General features: G+C 37.5%; 1 protein-coding gene across 1 annotated transcript; it reads right to left on the reverse strand.

Annotated features, from left to right (window-relative positions):
* Positions 1–847: 847 nt before the first annotated feature.
* KUP3 (K+ uptake transporter 3) lies at positions 848–20197 on the reverse strand. Its single transcript, XM_010252174.2, has 9 exons — positions 19922–20197; positions 15723–15963; positions 15390–15635; positions 4263–4313; positions 3855–4115; positions 3603–3655; positions 3081–3195; positions 2710–2964; positions 848–2310 (listed from the first exon to the last, which is right to left on the reverse strand). Exons 1-9 carry the CDS (start codon positions 19967–19969, stop codon positions 1226–1228), a joined length of 2355 nt encoding a protein of 784 aa, XP_010250476.1. The 5' UTR covers positions 19970–20197; the 3' UTR covers positions 848–1225.
* Between the last annotated feature and the right edge of the window lie 5374 nt (positions 20198–25571).

A 25571-nucleotide genomic window follows, 5' to 3' on the forward strand; every position in this document is an offset into this window, starting at 1 on the left:
GTGCCAATTATATCGCAGATTGCTTGCTTTTATCCGGGGCAATCATCCCGAGGTTTGCTTGGATCTACCAAATCTGGGACAGAATCCTTAAATGTCTTCATAATGACATTTAGGGTTGCCGACTATTCTTTCACATGTTTGCTCTTCTTTTCCTGGTTCGGAAATTTTCGTGTGATAACTCTGATGATAGACAGCCGTTGGAACTGGAACCCATGTGTGTTGAGGTTGGTGAAGTCGTCTACTTTGGCGGTAAAAACATAGCTAGTTTTGATGTTAAAAGAATGAGTAGGATGTTAAAATGGGTTTATAGGCGAACCTGCTGAGCCGCTAGTTAGACTTGTTCAATCTTGGGAAGCTTCGGCTTCTTTCAGTTTCACCCAGGCCATAATCATCTTTATAATTGCATTAGTTATTTTTCTAGGGTGAAAAGTAACTCATTGAGGCATCATGGTTCGATCTGGTGGTTGCAATAACTGCTGCAACGAAACTGATGATCATCCAAACGAGTCCTTAAGAAGCCTTTTAGGTATAAGATTATTAATTCCAAGGGAAACTTGTCTGATCTCAGATTTAGTAACTCTCATCACCTGATCTATTGACGTTGCCAAAGGAAATAACCACACAACTGATCCAGGGGATATCAAATCAGATGGTTCCCAAAGGCAAGTCCTGGTAAGTGGGGCCTTAACTTGGGATGCCACGTTCACGAATCACGATGACAAAACGATTATTGAAGTTTTATAGTTCAACCTTTGCTCGGGAAACAACAGAGATTATCTTAATCCCCAGCATTTTTTTTTCAGCAGCATATATTTTCCACTTGAATGGAAAAAAAGAATAGGAGAAAGATTATAAATGTCATGATATCATCGACATTTTCTTCAGCAAACAAAAGTTACGTGATCCCTTTCTCTAATCATCACCTAGCACCATTTCACATAACACCTTCACCTAATCTATAATTAACAAAAGTTGGAATTCACCTGTTTAGAGTTCCCCAGGTGATGTACGCGTATATACATGTCAGGTAGAAAACGATGTCTATCAGCAAATCCTGAATCGATGGTATTCTCCCCGAATGTCGATCCAAGTCGACTACATTCACAATTAACCTACTACCGGTGAAAGAGCTCAGCGATGCTGCTCCTACGCACAATAAGAGAGAGAGAGAGAGAGGTGGAGCGAAGAATATCCAGTACGGCCATGAATGGTCCTTTTTTGACAGCTACACGTAGTAAATCATGCCAACTTCAATTAGGCTAATGTGAGGAATGTTCAGTGCCACAGAAGGGCCCCTGCAGTTCTTACGCAGAAATGAATATCCGATGTCAATTACCAGCTTTTTCAAAAAGGAAGATGATCTACGGGCCTTCACATATGAATGCCCCATTATATACGCAACTCCTGCTTCCTTTGCTTGGATCAAATCCATCAGCTCATCCCTCACTGAAGGATCCATACCTGGGTTTGGTGGTAACTGAAACCTAACTTGGCGTCTCCTGATCTGTGGGTTCTCATTTTCGTATGCAGACCGCAAACTCTGGAGGGTAGATGATTTGCTACTTTGAATGGTGGTGTTTAACCCATAATCCTCTTGCTCTGAAACTATCAAGCTTGAGCATGACTGAACTGTTCTGGTACTAATGACAGCCATCCTCCCATCCAATGATGAACTCTCAGAACTTGAGAACTGAGGTTCTACTGCTTCCATCTGGATGAACTCTGCAATGCTCTGGATGAGCTGGTTCTCAAAATCACCATTGTCCCGTTGGATGTCCTTGTATCCATATCGCACAATGCACCGGTACATCCTGTAGGGTCTTGGGCAAATCCTACCAATGAGGTAGCGTTCCTCGGGCGAGACATAGGGGACAGGAACTGATTTCACACAAACAAACACCAACACCTTATGAAATGCAGGAAGATTGGTAACAAAGTGGGAGAAGATGGCAGGGACCCCAGTAGCTAATTCAGAATAAATTAGTCCTATCCCAGGAACACGAACAATTCCAAGGCTGGGCCCCAGGCCTAATAGCCATTTCAAGGAGACCTTGTTATGAAGATCAAAGTTGTACTTCTTACGAGTTCCATAGTGCCAGACATACATTACAACCATAATAATGCACGAGAGAACAAGGGGAACCCACCCTCCTTGTGGCACTTTTATGAAGGATGCTGATAGATAAACCCCTTCAATAAATCCAAAGAGCAGGAACGCTGCAGCCAGAAAAACACTCCTCTGCCACACAAAGACTATGACAAGTGCCATGAGACATGTAGTGACAAACATAACTGCCATACAAGCTATGCCTGGAAACCAAAAGAACCACTGTGAGCAACAAGTATGGGTAGTATAGATTTGAAAATTGAAAATAGCCAAAATTAAGGACAGGAAAAAAGTAATCTATGCCTCCTTTGAAACATGGCACAACCAAGGAGTTTGGTAACCCATCATGTTGAGGGATCCCACTTATATTCTTTGGCAATCAATTAGGATGTCTATAATTATCAACTATGAAATTATTTTGAATGGTTAAAAATGGACCAGATTGACCTAGAACTGTAAGCTGCTGGTGAACATACAGCTTGCACTTGTGCCATTTGTGTTTAAAAAGGCATGGAAAATACCCCCTTTGAACTTTTCACTCTGGTGGAAGCACCTCGTTAAAAACAAATCACTAATTAAAAAAAAATAATAATTGGACTTACCATAAGCATTCCCAATTAAAATTGTGTCCTGGAATCCAATAGTTATAGCAAGGCAAAGGACCATAAGGATCCAATTTATTTCTGGGATGTAGATCTGTCCATAAATATGTCTTGAGGTATGAACAACCTTGACTCGTGGAAAACAACCAAGGGCATGGCATTGCTTAATAATAGAAAAGGTGGCTGTGATTACTGCTTGACTTCCAACTATAGCTGCAAGGGTTGCAATTACAAAGATAGGCCAGAATACAGAATCTGTGGAAATAACAAAACACTATATTCATACACCAAATTTTCGGTTCAAGAATGAGAAGCTTGTGGAGCTTTGACAAAGAAATATTGGGGAAAAGGCAAGTTGGTGAATAACTAACCTGGTATTGAGTCATAAAAACTTCTGCTAATAGCAGATGGGTTTTTAGAAAGATAAGCAGCCTGCCCCATGTACTGTACTACCAAACATGGGTATATAAGGAATACAAAGGCAAGCTGAAAAATAGAAAATGATGTCAGAAACATGAATACAGATTTAATTAATAAAATATGCATACAACATTCATGATCCCCCTGGACCATAGTTCAAACTACTGTTTCTGCCTAGAAAATTATTTCAACCCTACAAAAGCAATGTGGTTAAGACTTGAGATGTTAAGACTTTTCCAGGATTGATTGCTGCAATTTTTCCTAGCCCTTCAAACATTGAAAAACATGGCATTGCAATGAATCTCCAATTGAAATGAAATTTCCATAGATCTCCAAAGATGGGCCTATAATGAGTACCCTTTAGATCCAAATTTTGCTTAGGGGGTACAAGGGATCTCTTAAGGAGGACAAATAATTTATGGTGGATCCACAGCTCAAGAAGAAAGAAAGAAAGGAACAAACTGGCGTCTTACTCTTATTGACAAGGCAGTGAAATGACCCAGATCTGCAAACATGGCTTCAGTACCTGGTGAGGCATATAAGAAATTTAGTTTGAGGCTAAGATAGAGGCAAGAACAAGAATTCTTTTTTCTTTCTTGGATGGCTAGGATTAATTCAAATCTTGGAATTGAGTTACTTTATCCAGTCAGTCAGAATTATGTTCATTTGTTTTCTTTCATGTTCTTCAGTATAATGCAATTCTCCATATGCCAGATGTCAAATACCTGTAATAGAAAGAAGGATTCCTCCAAGAGAAATCCACCCATCTTTGCCTGTTTCTCTAAAGAACTTGATGATGTAATATGGCAAAATTGCACGTACTATCTTGGGATTCCAATAAATTGTGTTGTATAGACCAATCACGAAAATTGATACCAACCAGATGATAACAATGGGTGCGAACATAAAAGCAACCTTGTGTGTTCCACAATGCTGCAGAGCAAATAGGCCCACCAATATGACACATGCAAGCACCACCAGCACACCTTGGAACAGTAAGATCAACATCAAAAAGGAAAATAAAATTAGAGGGAGACCAAAACAAATCTTGAAGATTTGATTAGACATCCTGAGTCAAATCTAATAACATTTACTGATGTATGAGAGAGGCATAGAGGTACTGCATTATTTACCATCAGTCAGCTTCCGTTCAGTAACTTGCAGCCCTGAGACTGATGATAAAACTGCAAGAGAAGAAAAACAAACTTTACTATTTTTTCACAAGGAAAAAAAATCCAAACTAGTAAAACATCCACAAAGTATTCTACATTTAGATAATGCTAGCCAATATTATATTTGTTGGATGACAAAATGTAAATCCAGTAACTGAGCTCAGATGCCCACATAAAACAGGAAAGGTGAAATACAATGTTCTAGATCTTTAATCTGCAAGTTAAGAAAGCAAACTAACAAAATCTCCCATACAATGCTCTACAATTAGAAAATGTACATGCCATTATATGCATTGCATAACATAATATGTATTGAATAACTTGCAGCCCTGAGAATTGCTGATAGATAGGTAAAACATGGTGTTCAACATCTTTAACCCACAAGATTAAGAACCTAAAACTAGAAAGAAATTCCTTAAGGTGCTCTGTTTATGATAAAGTTGGGCATCATTGTAAGTATGCAGCACAATCGAAAAGAATTATAAAACTGCCCAGAATAGATTTTGTCTGTACACTCCTTGTTTTGCTAGCGAGTCAGCCATCTCATTTGCAGTCCTTCTAATCCAAGTGAAAGTGGCATTGAGCTCCCTTGCTAAACTTCCAACCTCTCACAAGGAATGTCTATAAATCCAGGGAGTGTTACCTCTGAAACTGGACCAAGAAATCACCAGTTTTGAATCTCCTTCAACCTCCAAAATTTTAAAATCTGCTAGTTTGGCTAGTTTTAATCCCTGCAAAAGAGCATGAAGCTCAGCCTTTATGGAGTCACCGCCCCTATAGGCCCTGAATACATAGCCAGAACTTTGTTTGTTGAGTCTCTGAACACACCCCCTATACCTGCCAATCCCAGATTCCCTATGGAATTGCCATCAAAGTTTAACTTTAACTTATTTGCAGCAGGGGGTTTCCATTCCATCACCATCTTATCTTTCTTCTTAGTTGAACATGCCACTTCTTTCCAAGCCCGCAGGATATCAGCCACAGAGAAGCTTTGGAACAGCTCAAGTGTTTTTATCCAATGAGCAATTTTTATCTTTACAGCTTCCACCAACTTTTCTTTTGGTCTGCATTTGCCATTGAATATTCTTGCATTCCTTTCCTCCCAAATCATCCATGCCACAGCTGCCCTCACTGATTTCCACATTGTTCTTCCCCTCTTTGTCGGCTGCCTTAGGAAGTTTGGGTTGAAGAGGCTCACTACATCCTATGGGGAGCTCCACCTGCAACCAAACAGAGAGCAAATAGACTTCCAAACAAAAAGCACACAAGGACAGTGGATCAATAAGTGAGAGAGGGATTCACCATTCGCAAAACAAAGAAGGCACACATGAGGGGAGAGGCACATATGAGGCCCCCTCTTTTGAAGCACAGGTGTTCACCTTTCCAAGGAACATCTCCCAGCAAAGAGATTGAACTTTGGGTGGAATGGGCTTACTCCAAATTTCTTTCACTGGGAAATCCTCTTCCCCACCAGAAGAATGCACAAGGGAGTTAAAGAATGCAGCACAGGAAAAGGAGCCATCGGAAGAAGTGGACCAGACTCTAGTGTCCTCCAAAGATTGGACTAGAAAAGCTGAATTGAGGTTATCAAAAAGGCTTAATAAGCTTTCACACTCACTATCCCTTAGACCTCTCCTAAATCCAAAGTTCACACCAGATTGAGATAAGGTGATGAAACTTGAGATAGATCTCTTCTTATAGTCACAAATCAAGTAAAGTTCGGGGAAAAGAGAACAAAAAGGAGAGTCACCACACCAAAGGTCTTCCAAGAACAGAACCCTTGAACCACAACCCACATCATATCTAATGAAGTTAAGAAAAGTCGGATATACCTCTTGAATTACTTTCCAAGGAGAGTTCAAGGTAGATGTCAAAGCGACCTTTGCATCCCAACCATTATTCCTTAGCCCATGAATGCTTTCAATAACCTTGTGCCACAGCCTGTTTCTTTCCAATGGAAACCTCCAAAGCCATTTTCCTAGCAACAAAGAATTCCTATGAATTACATTCCCCAACCCAAAACCTCCCTATTCTTTTGTCTTGCAAACTTGTTCCCACTTTACTAGATGGTCTCTCTTTTCATCCCCAGGCTCCCAGAGAAAGTCCCTCATAAGTTTCTCTAACTCCCTTGCTACCCTCACCGGGACTCTAAAAGTGGACAAGAAGTAAACTGGGAGGTTCGCTAATGTTTCTCTAATTAAGGTTATCCTTCCACCAATGGATATGTAATTTCTTTTCCACAGCCAATTTCTTCGTAAATCTCTCCACCACTGTAAGTATGTAGCATATTGTAATTGCTTGAAAGCATCTAAAAAATAATTGTAGAAGATGGTCAATAATAACTAATGCAAAAAGTCACTGATCTAAAAAACTATTCAAACTATTCAATAACTGCATAACTTCTTTAACAATGCCTTATTTTGATAATTATCAGGATTTCATTTCATTAACATAACAAAAAGGAATGTACAATGAGGATTCAAAAGGAGGTAGATTTGCCCACCTCAACTATTACAATTGGGCCCAATGCAATAACTCCGCCAGTTTGAGCTTGTCTTACACTGCCAGTCCCAAGCCTAGATAAAGGAGGAGAGTTGGCATCAGGTTGGATCCTAATTTGCCTTTTTGTACTCATGCTAGGGTCCAGAAACAACGTGCTGCACCCTAGTGTAGTGTTAAGTGGGAAAGGTTTTGCTTGGATGGTCCTGTAAGTGACCCACCATGGCAATGCCCGACTATGGTGTCAAATAGGCAAGGGTTCCCACACCATTCTGGATGGGGGTGGGTAAAGAAGGTAGCCCAAGAAATACGACTTTATTTAGCCACTTGGAACGTAAGAACATTAACAAGAAAAACTATGGAATTAGTAGGCACTATGAAGAGGAGAAGGGTTAATATTGCATGCCTACAAGAAATTGATGGCTACAAATTACGGTATACGGGAGAGGTGAATAACAGAAATGGTGCAATGATAGTAGTAGATAAGGATTTAGAAAACAAATGAAAACATAAATGTTAAAATAATTGGAGATAGAATCATTTTAACTAGATTTGTTTTAGGTGAGGTAATCATTAACATAATTAGAGTTTATGCACCTCAAGTGGGTTTAGAAGAAAACATTAAAAGACAATTTTGCAAAAACTTAAACTGCTTAATTGAAGAAATTCCAAATGAAGAGAAGATTTTCATAGGAGACTTAAATGGGCATATAGGGCAAAAAAGTGTAAGATATGATATGGTACATGAAAGATTTAGATTTGAGGAGAGGAATGAATCAGGAGGTACAATATTAGATATGGCAATTTTAAACACCTTTTTTTCCCAAAAGAAAGATGAACACTTAATAATATTTAAAAGTAGATCAAACACAAGTCAAATAGATTTTTTCTTTTATGGGAGAACAAAACGAATGATATGCAAAGACTGCAAAGTTAGTCCGGGAGAAAGCTTAACAACACATCATAGACTAGTGATAGATGTGCACATTAGGAAATGGACGAGAAATAGGGAAGAAAATAGGTGTCCAAAAATTATGTGGGAAAACCTAAAAGGAGAAAAGCTTGCTCAATTTAGAAACAAGTTGATAATAGAAGGGAATTAGAATTTAGATGAAAAGATTAATGATATTTGGCTTGAAATGGCAAACAACATAATGAAAGTAGCAAAGGTGATCTTAGGAGAATTTAAAGGAAAATGGGAAAGTACTAAAGAAATTTAGTGGTGGAATGAAGAGGTTCAAAATATAATCAAATTAAAACGAGCATGTTACAAAGAATGGCAAAAAGCTAAAAATGTAGCAAATTGGGAAAAGTATAAAACCATAAGAAAGGAAGTTAAAAAGTAAGTGAATGAAGCTAAATGTAGGGCTTATGATGAGTTTTACCATAAATTAGGCACTAAAAGAGAGAAAAAAAAAAGAACGTATAAACTAACAAGGCTAAGAGAAAGGAAAGGCAGAGATATAAACCATGTTAAGTGCATTAAAGATGGAGATCAAAGAGTCTTAGTAAAAGATGAGGAAATCAAACAATGATGGAAAAACTATTTTGAAAAATTATTAAATGAACAACAAGGAAAGGGTTCTAATGGAGAAGCTAGCAATACTAATAATGTTAAAAATAATACATACCTTCATAGAGTTATACCTACTAAAGTAAAAGAGGCAATAAATAAGATGAAGGGAAAGGCGTTAAGACTTGATGAGATTCTAATACAAGTGTGGAAAGGTATGGAGGAGGTAGGTGTGCTATGACTAACTAAGCTATTTAATAAGATAGTAAAAGATAAGAGGATGCTTGGTTATAGGAGAAATAGCAATATGGTGCCTATATTTAAGAACAAAGGTGATATACAAAGTTGTAATAACTATCAAGGGATTAAACTCATGAGCCACACTATAAAACTTTGGGAGAGAATAATTGAACAAAGATTACGACTTGAAGCAAGTGTATCAGAGAACTAATTTGGCTTTATGCTGGGGAAATCAACCATGGATGTTATATTTCCCGGGTAAGTGGATAATTTTTCTATGTTTTGTCAATTTTACCCTTAGGCCCAAGTCCATGCTTTTTGGATTATATTGTTTTAATGGACCCAAGTGGAAGAAGGGTAACACTTCCCCAAGTAGGTGATACCCGAGGAAAACATATTTATCATGGGTCCCACCTAAATCCTGAAAAAAGAACACGGAAGAGTCGATCAATGGGAACCACAATCCCATTGACCGACTTTCCCCCTACTAAAATACAACTATAAAATAATTCAACCATTGAAACCCCTTTTTTAGCCAAAGTATCAGCCATAGCATTTGCTAATCTACTAAGCCATGGAAAACTGACTAGCATGTTCCTTGTAAACCAATTAACTTTCTTGAGAAGATCCCTGTAGCCCCAAAAAACTATTTTTGGATTCGAAAACCAACCCACTACTACCTTAGAGTCTCCCTCAACTATCGAATTTTCCACTCCTACTTGGTTGGCAACCTGTATTCCTTGTACCATAGCCAATATCTCAGCTCTTGTAGAACCACCAATTCCCACTGGTCCTGAAAAGGATGGAATGCTGCTATCCTTATCTATTAAGATCCCTCCTATACCCGAAATCCTAGGTTGCCTTGATTGCTCCCGTCAAAGTTCAGCTTTACCACGCCCTCCATAGGAGGTCTCCAATATACTTGTAGTATATTCTTTTTGGAGGCTATGGAGGTCATCTCTGCCCAACTTTTCTGAAGATCATCAAAGGAATAATTCATGAAGAAATCTGAAGTTTTCAGCCAAAGTATTGTCCTTGTCAAAATGCACTCCTTTACTTCAGCAAGGTTTCTTTCCTTTTCATGGAACATTCTAGCATTCCTCTCCTCCTAAATAGTCCACAAAATAGCTGCTCTAATACACTTCCACATTAGTTTCCCTCTCTTCATTGGCACCCATAAGTAGACAAATCAAAAAGGCAATTTACTTTAGAGAGTTCCACCTATATAGAGAAGAGTGTTGGGCAGTCAAGAAACAACATGTTCAAAAAATGAGTGTGGAAAAAATGCAAATGCTAAGATGGATGAGTGGAAAAACTATAAAAGATAGGATAAGGAATGACGCCATCAGTAGTAACCTAGGAGTAGCTCCAATAAGTGATAAAATGAGATAAGTAAACTAAGATGGTTTGTTCACATGCATAAACGACCACCAACAGTTCCAGTTAGAATTGATTTGCTACAAGTGGAAGGAGCTAGAAGAGCTAGGGGTAGACCAAAAAGGACATGGGTAGTAGTAAGCAATGATTTAAGCACTAATAATTTAACTGTGGATATGACTTTAAATAGGAAGGATTGATGAAACAGGATTCATGTAGTCAACCCCATATAGTTGGGATTAAACCTGTTCATGGGCCGGGCTCGAGCTTGGCTTTTGCCAAAATTTGAATGGGGCCTGGCCCAAAGCCCGGCCCATGAATAAGTCTAGTTGGGATAAGTGGTTCAGGCTATTCCAACAACTTATATTGCGTCTTCTTCCTCCCAAGGTATGGATTGTCTTCAGGTTTTAGTTACTAACTCTGTTTCTCCCAGTCCTTTGTGTGTCTTGCCTACAGGTGAATCCAACCCACCTGTAAAGTCTACCAATTCAATTGAGTTAGGGCAAATGACAAAGATAGTGAGTGAGATAAATTCTAAATCAAAAGAGAGAGAATTGGGGGACAAAATTTGGGAGGTTTTGGAATTATTTAGAATTCGAATGGAAGAGGAGCTGAATGAGAGAAAGGTAAGGGATGAAGAGGGGGTTAATCCAAACCCAGAACAATGGAGAAAAGTGTGTACAATGGAAAATCAAAAGGACAAAGGAAAAAAAATAAAAGAAGAAGAGGTGGTCAGGCAAGAGAGAAGAAGGGAAGAAGTTGGAAGAATCTAGCAAGAAGGTAGGAAAGCTATCTAAGAAGAGGAAGAAAAAATTGAGTAAAGTGGAGAGATTGAAAAGGGCAACTTGAAAAAGGGAGTAGGAGTAGGAAGGATAGGAAAAAGGAGTAAAGAAGGTGGTTTTGTTTAAGGGCAACTTGAAATATTTGTCCATGAAGATAATAAGTTGGAACATAAGAGGTTTGGGGAGTTCAAAGAAAAGATGAGTGATCAGAGACCTGTTGAGAAGCGAAAAGCCAAATGTAGTCCTAATACAAGAATCAAAATTGACTGAGGTGGCAAATGGTAGAAGGAGGAAGAATTTTGTGTCAAAATTGGAGTGGGATAGGCAAATGCTAACAAACAGCTCAAGCTTTTGTTAATCACTTCAAATTAGTGTATGACAGCCTGGGGAGACCAAGAGAGAATTTAGAGGACTTGGAGTGGAGGGATAGAGTCTTATTGGAAACTTTGGAAACGAGATTTGAGGCTCAAGAAGTGAGAAATGCAATTTTCTCCAAGGATAGCTCTAAAGCTCCTGGGCCTGATGTTTTTGTGATGGCTTTCTATCAAGATTGTTGGGAGATAATAGGAGAGGATTTGTTGGAGGTATTTGAAGAATTCTTTGAGAGAGGCAAATTTAATTCAGGAGCAAACACAACTTTTATTGCCTTCATCCCTAAGAAGAAGGGCACTCTCCAACCAGGGGATTTCAGACCTATTAGCCTAGTGGGAAGCATGTATAAGGTCATTTCTAAGGTCCTAGCTCTAAGAATAAAAAAGATAATTTTGTCTCTAATCTCACCAAATCAAGGGGCCTTTGTGGAAGGGAGACAAATTGTAGACCAAATACTTATTGCCAACGAATGTGTAGAGGTGAAGAGGAGGAAGAAGGAAAAGGGGCTGGTTTGCAAATTGAATCTTGAAAGGCCTATGACATGGTGGACTAGGACTTTCTACTAGAGATTCTCAAGGCATAGAGGGTTTGGGGAGAGATGGTACATATGGGTAAAGGAATGCATTTCCTCATGTCATTGCTCAATATTGGGAAATGGTGTAGCTAGGGACTTCTTCCCTGCTAAAAGGGGTCTTATACAAGGAGATCCGCTGTCCCCATTCCTCTTTACCCTAGTAGTTGATGTTCTGAGTGCCATGATTTCAAGGGCAGATGCCAACAATTTGATAAGAGGTTGGAGGATTGATAGGGGAGGAGGTGGTGGTCACACATGTACAATTTGCAGATGATATCATTTTGTTTTCTGAAGGGGAGAAAGGGGAATTGCAGAATTTAAAGAGACTAGTGCTACATTTTGAAAAGAAGTCCAATCTTAAAGTGAATTGGGGAAAAATTTTGTGTGGTAGGAGTTATTTTAGGGGGAGAGGAGGTGGATTCCCTAGCTAGAATATTAGGGTGCGTAGTGGGGGATTGGCCATTACAATATTTGGGGCTAGAACTGGGAGGGAACCCAATGGCTAATAGCTTTTGGTACCCAGTGATTGAAGGATTTTCCAAGAGGTTGGCAAATTGGAAGAGGAATTACATTTCTTTAAGGGGTAGGATAACCTTACTTAAGTCAACCTTGGCCAACCTACCGAACTATTTCCTTTCTACCTTTAGACTACTAGAGGAAGTAGCAAACCAGCTAGAGAAGATAATGAGGGATTTCTTGTGGGAACCAGGGGACACTAAGAAGGATCACCTAGTGAAGTGGGAGGTGGTTTCTAGGAGTAGGGATGATGGAGGCTTAGGGTTAGGAAATATAAAGATGAAGAAATACAGCATTGCTGGGGAAATGGATTTGGAGGCTGCCAATGGAATAGGACAAATTATGGTCAAGAGTGATTGTTAGTATTCATGGATTGGCAATTAACGACTGGGATGCAGGACTCAACCCTGGGGCTTCTTAGTGTTCTCCTTGGAAAGCTATTCACAGTAGTTTGTCTCTTATGCTTCCTTATTTCAAATATGATATCTACGCAGGAAACAAAGTCTTTTTATGGGAAGATGTTTGGGTTGGTGAAAACTCCCTTAGAGATAGATTCCCTTCTATTTATTCATCGAAAAAAAATAGATTTCCTTCTATTTACTCCTTGTCAGAAAACAAAAGAAAAGTGATCTCATCAGTGTTTGTTGATAATTCTTAGGATTTGGGCTCAAGAAGAGGTCCAAGGGATTTAGAAATGGGGATGGTTAATGAATTGATTACTCAGTTAAGGGCAGCCTTTCTAGATTAGTCTTCTAGGGATAGCAGAATTTGGAAACCTTCCCCTTCTGGTTTTTTCAATTGCTCTTCTTTCTACAACATTCTACTTCAGACCTCTAACCTTGCAGGGAACTTTCCATCAAAGGAGGTGCGGGGTAGCCTTGTACCTCCAAAAACTCAAGCTTATTGCTAGGAAGTGGTACTCCAAAAAATTAATACCTTGCACATTGCAAATAAAGAGGTCAAATATGTGCCTCTCCCCCCATGTTTGTAGTCTTTGCTTGGATTCTGGTGAGACAGTCTCACACTTGCTAATCTCATGTCCTTCTACTAGGGGATGACTTCTGTATTTCAGATTTAAATCCTCATTAACAAAGTTACCATTTCTGATAAAAAAAAATGATGACGAGCCCAATATAATTGCCTTGCATTTACCCCTTGCTTGGCTAACGAACCATCCAAACCATTTCCAGCCCTTGGAACCCATTGCATTCTTATTGTCATTTCCCTCGTTAGCCATTTAATCTTGTTAATGGCATCTCTATAAGTCCAAATTGTCTTCTTCCCATTCTTTAACCAACCAACCACCACTTAAAAGTCAACTTCAATAACCACCCTCTCTAGGTTCATTTCGTTTGCTTTCTGAACTCCATAAAGTACACTAGCCAATAGGTCCCAAGAACAAGGCTATTATACTACCCTCCTTGCCCCTAAATTACTCTCCAATCCCCAAGGGGCCTATGTTACCAAACTACTACCATCAAAGTTTAGCTTCATAAAGCTATCAGGTGGTTCCCAATCTTTTTGAGTTTCTCTCTTCCTTGTTGATGATACAGGCACTTTATTTCAATTCCTTCTCAAATCATCACATGAATAAGGTGAAAATAGGACCATAGATCTTACCCAATGAATCACCCTTGTCATTACATGTTCTAGGATTGCCTCCACACTTATTTCCTCTTCCTTGAAATTCTTGCATTCCTCTCTTTCCAAACTGTCCACAAAACAGTAATCCTAGTACATCTCCACATTATACTCCCTCTTCTCCTTGGCCATCTAAAAGTTCCAACCTCAAACAAACTAACCAAGCTCATAGGTAAAGTCCACCACTCCACCTGCACCCAGAAAGAGAAAAGAATCATTCCCAAATAAGGGTAACAAATGAGCAAGAGGTTAGTAAGTGGTAGTTGGTTTTGCCATTTGCCTTTCAGAGTGCGCACCAGTTTGGGGATAAACAAACATTTCTTCCTTTTTGCAACAAATCCAAAGTATTAATCTTTCATGAAAAACCTCCCAACAAAAGCCTCTATTTTTAGGGAGACAGACTTACACCAAACTTCACACACCAAGAAGGAAACACAACAAAAAGATGAGTATTTTATGATACAAGAACCTAGAAGAAAGAAGCACAAGAGAAGAGACCCCTTGGGTTGGGTGTCCAAATCCTCTCATCATGCTTGGATGGATCTACTAAAACAGTCTCAAGGATTTACCATAACTCAACAACAAGTGAACATTCAGTCTCCCTCAACCCTCTTCTCAAGCCAAAATTCCATGTAAATCCAGTAATCCACCACTCAAGGAATAAAATTTTGAGATAGGCTCTTTTTAAAAAAAGTGAAGTAACATAACAAGTAGGGAAAGCATCTATGCGGAGCAACTCTCCCACCAAACAATGGTCTTCCTAAAACAAAATTTTAGACATTATACCTGAGAAGACTTAGGAATTGAGGAAGAACAGCATGAATAGCTTTCCAAGGAGAAAGCCAAGGTAGCCTTAGGAGATACACCAATATCCCAACCATTAGCCACCAACCTATATATGCTTGCTACCACCCTATGCCATAATTTCTTATTCTCAAAGAGCATGCTCCATAGCCATTTGCCTAGCAATGCTAGATTCTTGAAAGTAACATTCCCTACCTCCAAACCAACCTGTTCCTTGCTCCTACATACTATATTCCACTTCACCAAATGATCTTCTTTCCTTCCCTTGGCTCCCATAACTCATTAATTTCTCTAATTTGCCTAGCAATTCTAGTTTCTTTAACAATACTCAATCCAAATTCAAATTGATGAAACAATAAACAATTAGACCTAAACCAAAAGATATGAATGAGAAAACCTGTATAGTTTCTTATCAGAGAGAAGTTATATAAAATCAACAATTAGATATTTCTGGTCTTATTGTTGGGCCATGCACTAGTTGCCTCACGACCCTCACCAACTAAATGGTACAGACAAATAGCCTGATGGTTAACATGTACAATATGGAGTTTTATAAGGTGTCTTCTTTAGTGCACACAAAGAGCATCTTATGTGCAAATAAATGGATAATTAATACAGATAAAATAGCAAGAAGCACTTGAATGTTTCTGCATATTTTACACAAATAAACTCCAAAACTTGAACCCATATGAAACTAAAACTAACAGAAACACGCTCAATTTAAAGATAGAATATGTAGAACCACAGACTAGTCATAAATGTGCTATTACCTGAAATTGCTGGAGTGAGTACACCATCACCTATGACCATGGATGCACCAAATAGCACCATGAGAAGTAGGGCAGTTCGCAACCTTTTATGTTTCTCAAGGAATCTCTTCAATGGAGAGGAGGCTACAGTTTGTGTTGATGGTCCATATTTGTAAGCAGAGAGCTCCTCATCAGCTGCTTGTTGATTGGGAAGTAAACTAAATTTTGCATGCCTACATAGCAATGAGTAGAGAGCAAATGTTCCACCTAAGTAGGTATAAGAATATTGTCAGGCAATAGAATATCAAGCAAAAAAAACCATGCAAATGGAAAAAATCTTCATTCCTGGCATACCTTCACCACTGTCATCTGCACTTAACATGATAACAACATACTTAAGCAAGGGGATCAATGTAAAGGTCCAGAATATCAAGGAAAATGCACCAAATATTGTATCTTCATTGTGATGATTTTGCAACCTTCCAACGAATGTGCTTGTATAAACATAGAGAGGTGAAGTACTCAAGTCACCATAGACCACACCCAAGCTTTGATAAGCTAGTATCAAATTCCTAGAGAGATTCCTCCATGATAACTGCATGACCACCAGGAAACATATTTAGTTCTAAGCTAAAGGTTTGCAGATAAGAAAAATTGTTCTCACTATAGAGGATGATAGATATAAGACTGAAAAGATGAAAACAAGGAGAACTGAGAAACCAAGTGTCAGCACATCATCATAGTTCTATAATAATAATAATGAAGATGGACTATTAAAAATTGGCTATATACCGATAAAATATCAATATTGCAACATCACCAAAGGAAAAAAGAACATAAATATCGTTGAATGAATACTTATGAATGATGTACCACGGGGATATGTGTGTTATTTTATCTTCTTTATTACAACTATTGTTTTAAGAGCTAACTGAACTATTCTTTTGGCTCATATGTGGTTCTTCTTCACTCAACTTTGATTAAATCCATTGAAGAATACTCCAAGGTGGCCTTTGAGCCAGGTTGGTAGCTAAAAACTATACCAAGCCTATTAGTGTAGATTACTAGGAAACATTTGCCCCTGTATTCAAAATGAACTCTATCAAGTAATCCTTTCACTTCTAGCAATTAATGATTGGCTTGTATAGTTAAGAATACATTCTTAAACAGAGATCTTAGGGAGAAAGTTGTGCACCAGAAAGTCAATACTGACAAAAATAATTCAACATAGTAGGAAAAGTTGATTTTTCCCCACCTCCCTTATGTGCTTTCTCTAAAAGTGTAATGATGAGGGAAAACTATCACCTCTTTGTCTTATGTGCTTATGTGTCGAGGACTTGGAGCCAATTTCTTTCTCTTTTCTATGCAGTATCGCAACCTCCCTGGATGTTCTAACACTTATGATTTTCTCCCTTCTTTTTCTCCAAAGAAAAGAGGGAAAGATGATGTGGAGATTTGTAAGGGTGGCAATTTTGTGGACAACATGGGAATAAAGAAAGACAAAATCTCCCTCAACAAGTACAGGCTGCATGAAATGCTAATAGATAAATACTTACTATTAGAATTGGTCATTGGTTGCAAACAAGAGGAGAATTTAAAGCTTTCTCTATTCATGACATGATGAGAAGCTGGGCCCATACGGTGAGCTCACCCTTGCTGATTCCCTCAAGGCTCCTATTCTCGGTGAACCTGGTTTTTCTAATGAACAGCCATCAAAGCATAATTTTATTACAAGACCTGTGGTTGATAATACCAATGTTTTTTCAGAATATTGAGATTGAGGGGGGTTCAGAAACAACAATGGTACAGGTATAAGGTAAGGAAGCATTGGTCCTTAGCTTTTCTGTTACTATGTTAAAGAGGCTGGAGTTTTGGCATCTAAAGTGAACCAATCATTTAAATGCATGTGAATTCCTTTTTTTTTCTTTTAATGAAGATTCTTCTTTTATCATCAAAAAATGGGTGCATGAGAAATGTAAACTCTAGGGTTCTGCAATCCCAGAATAAATGTTACAATAGCATTTGTTAATGTTGGTCCCAGCTATCTGGGGTCTTGGGAGGGGTAGACTGGATATGGTCCTAACCTTTGGCATTTTTTGCACAAAAATGAATTAATCTTAAGTTATAATCTTATCTTCTTGTGAAAACTCTCCCTTCCAGCTGTAAAAGCTAAGTCTGAAACCTTTTCCCCACCTATCTATTGCCAAGAACCCTATAGACTATTCATTAGCCGAATCCTCATCCCACTTTAAAGTGTTGATCAAAATGCTGAACTTATATATACATTTTTATGAAAAAATGTAAAGAGACTTCTATTACTAAAAGTGAAGGAAAGTTTCTCTCCAAAAAGCAATCATATGCATGATAGAAGGTGAACATATAGACATTAATAAGATGGATTTACTTGTTCCTAACTTTGGATGCATATAGATGTTGTCATATGCAATTTGATCTGAAACTCTGTACATGGTGTAACTCTTGAACTTTTAGTGTAAAATCTATGACCAAACTTTTTTCTAGCTATGTTATCACAATATCTCGGTATGAAAAAACCGCATATCATCAAGGTGATTATTATCTTTATCTTTTTAGTCCCATCAAAGAAAAGACATTTTTCTTATTGTTCTGATATGTCCAACAATTTTCATTGACCTTGTCCCCCTCAAATTGTTTCAGGTCTTTTGATCAGAGAACTGTTGAGTAATTTTTCAGTGAGCGAGCAAAGTGCATCAAACTGTTGTGTTAATCAATAGATATCTTGTCACAAAGGCATAGAGAGAGCCGCTTAACTATAACGGGTGCCTCCTTGGGAACAAGGGGACTTTGAGAGTGGAGGCACCCCGCACTCTTGGAGTTTATTGGAAGAAATCAGGACCTTGCTACAGGATCCCGCATAAATTTCTACTTGGCTTTGAGAAGGTTGAGAGGGTGAACTTCTGGGTTATTATTGGATAGATACCAAGATTCATACATGGAATTTTTTTATCAATAGAATTATACATGGGTTTTGAGGTATTTCATTGGATATGCAAGAGCATTGACTTTCATTGGGATGAACTTCATGCCTTCATGGTCACTAACTTGATGCGTGGTGTAACTGACAAAGTGGTATTGATGAATGGGCTGTACTAGGGAGATAATATCCCACGGTGTGTTGTTTATGTACCATCCTCTATTCCTATACAGTGATGAGGACCTTTGGATGAAGCTCGACTATACTTCTGTAATCAATCACAATTGTTGAAGGATTATCTACTATTGATAAAAGAAAAGTTTTGTCATACAACACAGCTATTCATCCAAAAGAAAAAGAAAAAACTGCCATACAAAATATAAGTCTTTAACTAACGCATAGACTTAAGTTTTGTTATAATTCGTGGAATTCATTAGGGTCTTTATGGTAATCAGAACATTATCCAAGAGAATGAAATTCCAAGAATTTCCATTATGAAACTCCAAGAATTTCCATTTGGGATAGAGGATGACAGAAAGAAAAGATGAGGAGGAAATATCAGGACATAACAGAGAATAAATAGGGAAATGGAGAACACATAGGAAAAAAGGAAATGATTAGAAAGTTAAGTTTTTCTTGTTTTGGTATAACTTTTGTAATTGATTACTAATCAAAGAAGTCCAAAAGAAGAAAACAAAGAAAAATAATTGTATTTGGTCTGTCAATGTTGTATCCTTAGTTACTATAGTGCAAGTGTCCAAACGTTCTACGACCATTTAAGATCTCCTTGTGAAGCTACCATAGCCCAATGTATTAAAAAGCAACCTAGATGCTGAACTGGAAAGTTGAAGTCACCACTTTAACAGTTCAAGCAGTCAGTTCACCAGGTGAAAAAACCAAAACAATAAAAAACCATGAATCCGATCAGCTTTCTGCTTCAGCAGTTCAACTGTCAGGATCAACTACAGTTTGAAAGCATTTGCATAGGAATAGAAACTGAAATTCCTCTCCCTTTATTTTCTTCCCGGAACGCAGCATTACCAAGATCCTAATTTTTACTTTAAAAGCAACGCCATGAATCATTAAGATCCCATCCTCTAACGGAAAGTAGACTAACTAATCCTATAGTTTATATCCTAAAAATAGAACCATTAATACAGTTCGAAGAAAGAAATGAAATACGAAAGAAAGACAGAAAGACAAACATAAAGAAATAAAGAAGGAAAGGAAGGAAGGAAGGAAATTGACATTTCCCTTCTTTTTCAGAGTTTATTTACTTGTGATCTCAGTTGTAATACCGCAACCTGCTATAAATTCAAGGGCTCAAGTTAAGAATATCCTCCTAAACTGCCATAAAGGGAGAGATACATCATCACTTCAATTTCACTGATTATCCACCAATTCCGGCTACACATTCAAGACATTACGAAGCACAACTAAGCGCGAAAACCAAATCGAATCAGCAAAGAAACACAATCAAACCCATCGCAAACCCGATCAGAAACAAAGGAAAAATATACAAGCAGAACTAATTGGATTATTATAAGTAATTGATTAAAGGAAAAATGAGTTCTGAAGCAAAGAAACCCTAAGCCCAGACCTGCGAAGGATTTCGGAGAGAAGTGGAGGTTCCAGCTTCGGGCTCCATGGCCTGCGGCAGAATGGAGCTATACGCTTCTCTGAACTATATTTATATATATCCGTCTCCCTCCCTCTATGGCTCACCCCATCATCCCGTCATCCGGTCATCCCCCTTGGCCCCTTGTGGAGGTAGATGCTAGAGGGACGCTCAGTTAGCGCTGGTCAAGCCGGGGCGCAGACGCACACGGGTTATGTAATTACTAAAACACCATTGGTTATGTACCTATATTGCATCAAAAAAGGAAAAGAAAAACACTCTCTCAGAAATCAGAACTTTTGAATAGAAGGCATTGTTGTTGGAGTTGTTGGTTGGGCTTTGGGCCGGGGGATTATTCTGACAGGTGGGAGCCACGAGGCTCATAAGTCATATGTAGCTATAGGCTGTTTAGAATGGCCTGAGGAGCTCCACACGAGTGAAATGTGGGATTATTGACACGTGGATTCATCGGTCAGTCTCTGAAATGTGCATGTAGGGCGCAGATGTGATATAATGATTCATACATTCACCCAGCAATCAATAGTTATCACTTATCAGAGCTGCTAGACCTGGACAAAGAGTACAAATGCAATAGTGACGCACCCCACAAGACAATTCCAACCGTCCCCACTAACTAATAAAACAGAACCTCGGCCTTGGATAAAATTAACACAAAATGCCCTTCTGGTTCCGGGTTAAGACAAGACAAGACATCCACGTCCATATGGTTGATAGAGCGGGGAAGAGAAATAAAAGGCCCCTAACCAAACCAAACACAGTCACAGATAGACAAACAAAATCAGATAATGTTTTTGGGAGAAGCAAAGCCAATCAATCTGCAATTGACAGGAGGAGAGGATAGGATCATAGGACTATAGGAGAGGTGACGGGATCTGTTCCTCACAAATGGGTGCTTATATGCATATCGACCGTGCATAAGAAACATCTCCCGTGAATAATAACAAATAAATAAGAAAGATGTTCCCAATGCATGATAAGATGTGCGTGTGAGACACCTGTAAGGCGCCAGAAGTAAGGAGCAGATCCGGTCTCATAAGAGAGGAGAGAAGTCCTTTTCAAACTTCAAAGACGTTTTTCTTTGCAAGGTTTGGCTAAACAAATGGAACCAACGCTGAGCAAGTCAAAAGGGAGTGAAATTACGAAACAAAACCCATCACTCTTCTACGGATGCCGTCATGCCGATGGAAATTGGGATATCGTTATTCGATAATGCGATGGCCGATGGATGGTAAGCGTTACAGAAAGCCCACGTTAGACATTAATGACATTACAATACATTTATTTCCCTCGGCGGCATAGATCAAATGATGGGTCTCACTCCCACGGCCCACAGGCTGCAGCCGGTAAGACCGGTATCAAATTCAGCTTGTGACATCCCTTCTCCCCCACGGCCACCCCCACCCACTGACCCACGGCATATACGCGCAACGCTAACATAATGACAACTGACGACGAGAGAAAAGAAAATCCCGTGGCCATGTTGGTCAGCGTTTGGCCATGCGCCGAGCCTGGTCCAACTTACGTATCAGTATCAACCCACACCTCTAACAGACTTTATCGGGTTTGATCCATATGGTAGGCGTCCTGTTCATGTATTAAGTTGATATTTCTTTAACACACCACACACACACAAAAAAAAAGAAAGAAAGAAAGAAAGAAATCCAATATTGAAAATGAAAAAAGACAAGCCCACCAAACACAGCCTTACTTTGCAAAACTTTGCCAATCCCAAAAATATTTCACTATCAGGGGCAGGAGCAGGTAACTTCCTAGCATCTTCGTTTGGAGCCAATGCCTTCCCCAAGTTTCAATTTTCAACCCGGTCCAATGATGAATCTTGTTAAAAAAAAAAACAGATTGTGGGGCTTTGGTGGACACTGGATTTGTAGAAGCAGGTTAAAAATGGGAGGTCTCATAGAAGTGTCCGCCCATCAAACCAAAACCTCTTACTCAACAATGTTTTATTTGTAAGTGGATAATAAGAGTTGACTTTATTCTCTATATTCCTTCCTTGTTAATTATTGTAGGCGTGACTAACATTGCATAATCATACCATTACAATAATACTAAAGACTCAAAAAATATTCTCAACTGACATCAATGTGGCTTCCTTTGTTAACACCTTAAATTAAATAATTCCACCTCTAATGGGCGTTTCTATTAATGGATCATTTACTTAGGCACCCTTATAGTTTTATGTATTATTAAAATCTACCCTCTTTTGCATTTTATTAAAAACACCTCCTCTAATTTGGAATTACTTTAATTGCTTATTCAATCCTCCGTCAGAAATCTTTTGTATTTTCATTTGCGAATAGTCACTTGTCTTCTTAAAAGCGAGTGAAAAATGTGAAACGGCATAGACTCAAGATTTTTTATTCCAAAAATACCTCTAAAAGTTCTTATATCACATGTACTCCATCCCTTTTCCAAACAAAGTTGTGGGGATAGGGTTTATTTGTTTTCTAAAGTTTGATGAGAGGATTACAAGGGCTATTTTTTGGAATAAAAACCTTGGATCAATGCCCTTCATATTTTCAACACACATCAAGGGGTCGTGTGACCATTCCTAGATGGAAATACAAATGGTTCTTGATGGAGGGTGAATTAAGTAAAACATATACAATTTATAGGGGATATTTTAGTAGTACATAAAATAGAGGATATGTTTTAGTAAATATATGAAATTATAGGGGTATCTAAGTAAATGACCCTTCTCTTAATTTTCAGTGTTCATAGAATTGCACCCATCATAGAACTAAAAAAGAGAGAGTTTTTCATAGGCCAAAGGTTCAGTTATGGTCAAATTGAATGTAGAAAAATGATGATATACAGGAGCGGAACCAGAAAATTTTTATGAGGGGCCAAAACCTAAATGGATTGGGGGAACCATTGGGGTGGGGAGTGGGGGGAGGGGAAATTTTACATGAAAAGTTGTACTACAATGGGGATTTTATGAACCATAGGGGGGGCATGGCTCCCCTAGGTCCCCTGGCTCCGCCCTTGATGATATAACATATATACATAACAAATAATATCATTCTTGAATGTGGTGGATAGATGGCTAGTTTCTTTGATTTTTAAAGCAAATGGCTAGGATTAAATCCTCTCAACTCACATTTTATTTAAAATATGTATATTAAAACAATATATACATTAAATATGCATAAATGGATACAAATAAAGGAATGGATTAAAGGTATAAAGTCATTACACATAAATAATAGGCCAGGGGTTCAAGTATTGTCATTAGCTTTTTGAAAATTCCATTAATTTAGTAACCTATACAGTTTTCTAAAATTGGGACCAATTCACTGGTTCTCTTGTTAAACCAACTAGTTAGTCAGTTTTTTTATAAATTCTGATTTTTTGGGTATGATCAAACCAGCCAAGGGCCCAATCATAGTTCAATCGACTAGTCCAATATACTTTTCTAAACACTAGTAATTTTGTAGTTAATCGATTAACACTACCCTTCTTTTTAGTTGGTATTGCATTACATATTACAAGGGGACTAAAGGGTGGAGACAGAATTGGGTGTATGTAGCCCACTGACTTTACCATAGAGAGCCTGTAGTTATATGGGTTTACCTCTATACCTAAAAGGATATTGAGTGGCCATCATCTAGTTTAACCATTCATCCCTATCTAATTGAAAAAGTAACTCATGGTTGTGCCTAGAATCTTTTAGTTCTTTTTTGGATAGAAAGAATGAAGAATCTACACATGGTTAGGGACAATGTAAAATAGTTGATTATCAGGTTTGGGATATTAAATAAATGAACTCAACTCAACTAGGATGCAGAATAACTACAACAATTTTATTCCCACAAGTAAGGGTGGTAACTTTTCACCCAACCAACCCATTTGTAATCTTTATTATTTAATTACAAATAAAGGACTGACACATGTGATCCAAAAGGCTGAGCTGTTTTTTAGGGGGGTAAAGAAAGGTTGAATTGTTGATCCATTGCTAAACAAGAAAACAATTTCATTTTTTGGTTGGTTTTAAATTTTGAATTTCACTTCCACCATCAATAAGAACAAATTTTATTTATCACACCTATTTTTTGATTAATATAAAATATTATAAGCCTAGATTTTCTACATTTGTTGACCTTTTATAATTTTTGTATTTATTTTTATTTTAAAAATGTCATTATTTAACTATGGCATAATGGGTTGACCCATTTGACCTAGATAGTTGAATTGCTTACCCACTATTTGTTAAAAGTATTGGATACAAATCTAATTAGTAGAATTTACTTTTGAGGAAAAATTATTTTAAATATAAAACTGAGTGAGAGAGAATGGTAGTTAATACCTCAAATATAAGATCCTTAATGAGAGGTAAAGTAGTACTTCAAACTTTATTTATTTTTGCCTTTACTATTAGAGAGGGACCTAATTCACAAATAGGGGTATTTTAGATAGAAGAAAAGTTTCACATGCTCATTTGTACTTTTTAATAATAAATATAGATATAGGTATAGGTATAAATTACTATCATGACTCATAATTAACTCTTTTTATTTGGGTCATTTACTAGAACACCACTCTAGTTTTATTGATTTACTTAAACCTACCTTATATTTTTCATTTTACTAAAACACTCTCTATAATTTGAAACCTATTTACTTAATCAACCTTTCACTAAGAAGTGTTTGTTTTGCCATGTGAAAATAGTAACATGATCACCTAACTTGAGTGGAAAATGTTCAAGGGAATGGTCCAATGATTGTTTATTTCATAAGTATCCCTAACACTTCTTCATATAAGAAACAAAATTGACCAAATATAACCAAATAGAGTGGTTGCTTATGGGGAGAAAAATGGTATAGGGGTGTTTTAGTAAAATACAAACTATAGGGTAGGTTTTAGTAAATCTGTGAAACTATAGGGGTGTTAGTAAATAACCATTTTTTATGGATAAACTCATCATAATTAACTTAATAGTAGACAAAAACTCCTCTATTCAAGGATCAAATTATTGGTATTGAACATTGTATTGGATAGCTCAAATATAAATACATATATGGATACACTTTTGGAAATGCATGGATGGGGATCAAAGATAATATGCTTAGATACACTAGGAAATGCATACAAATTACATAAATACATTAAAAGCACTAAATTACATAAACACATGAGAAATACATATATTAATGGGTTATATGAAGAGAAACATTGCAATCAACAGTACCAAGACTCTAAAACATGTATACATCATACAATAATTATCACTTATAATTTCCAATTTTTGGAAAATTTTATTTATTTAATATTTCTATAAAAATAGTAACTTTATTTTTAAAATAATAAATATCTTTTCATTTTCAACATATAATTTATATATAAAATAAAACATATAAATCATTTAAGGTAGATAAAAATAAATTATCCTCATAACTTTTAGTTCTTATCAAATTTTTAGGAAATTAAATATTAAATTATTTATTTTAGTTTTGTAATTATAATTCTATTTCAATTTTATAATTAAACTTTTACATTTTTATTAAACTTAAAAAACAATCCAAAAGTGGTCAATATACAATTTTGTCAAACTAGACACTGATATGCTTCTATACTGGTGCATATGCTATATGGC

The sequence above is a fragment of the Nelumbo nucifera genome, chromosome 3 (assembly GCF_055504915.1).
Source record: "Nelumbo nucifera cultivar China Antique chromosome 3, China Antique-T2T, whole genome shotgun sequence".
Classification (NCBI taxonomy): domain Eukaryota; kingdom Viridiplantae; phylum Streptophyta; class Magnoliopsida; order Proteales; family Nelumbonaceae; genus Nelumbo; species Nelumbo nucifera.

Excerpts from the sequence above, each read along its gene's own strand:
- KUP3 (XM_010252174.2), bottom strand. The coding sequence starts at position 19,969 with ATGGAGCCCGAAGCTGGAACCTCCACTTCTCTCCGAAATCCTTCGCAG. Across the intron at positions 4,116-4,262 it reads TGAACGGAAGCTGACTGATG|GTGTGCTGGTGGTGCTTGCA; the intron begins GTAAATAATGCA and ends TACTGTTCCAAG. Across the intron at positions 3,196-3,602 it reads TCACTGCCTTGTCAATAAGA|CTTGCCTTTGTATTCCTTAT; the intron begins GTAAGACGCCAG and ends TCTATTTTTCAG.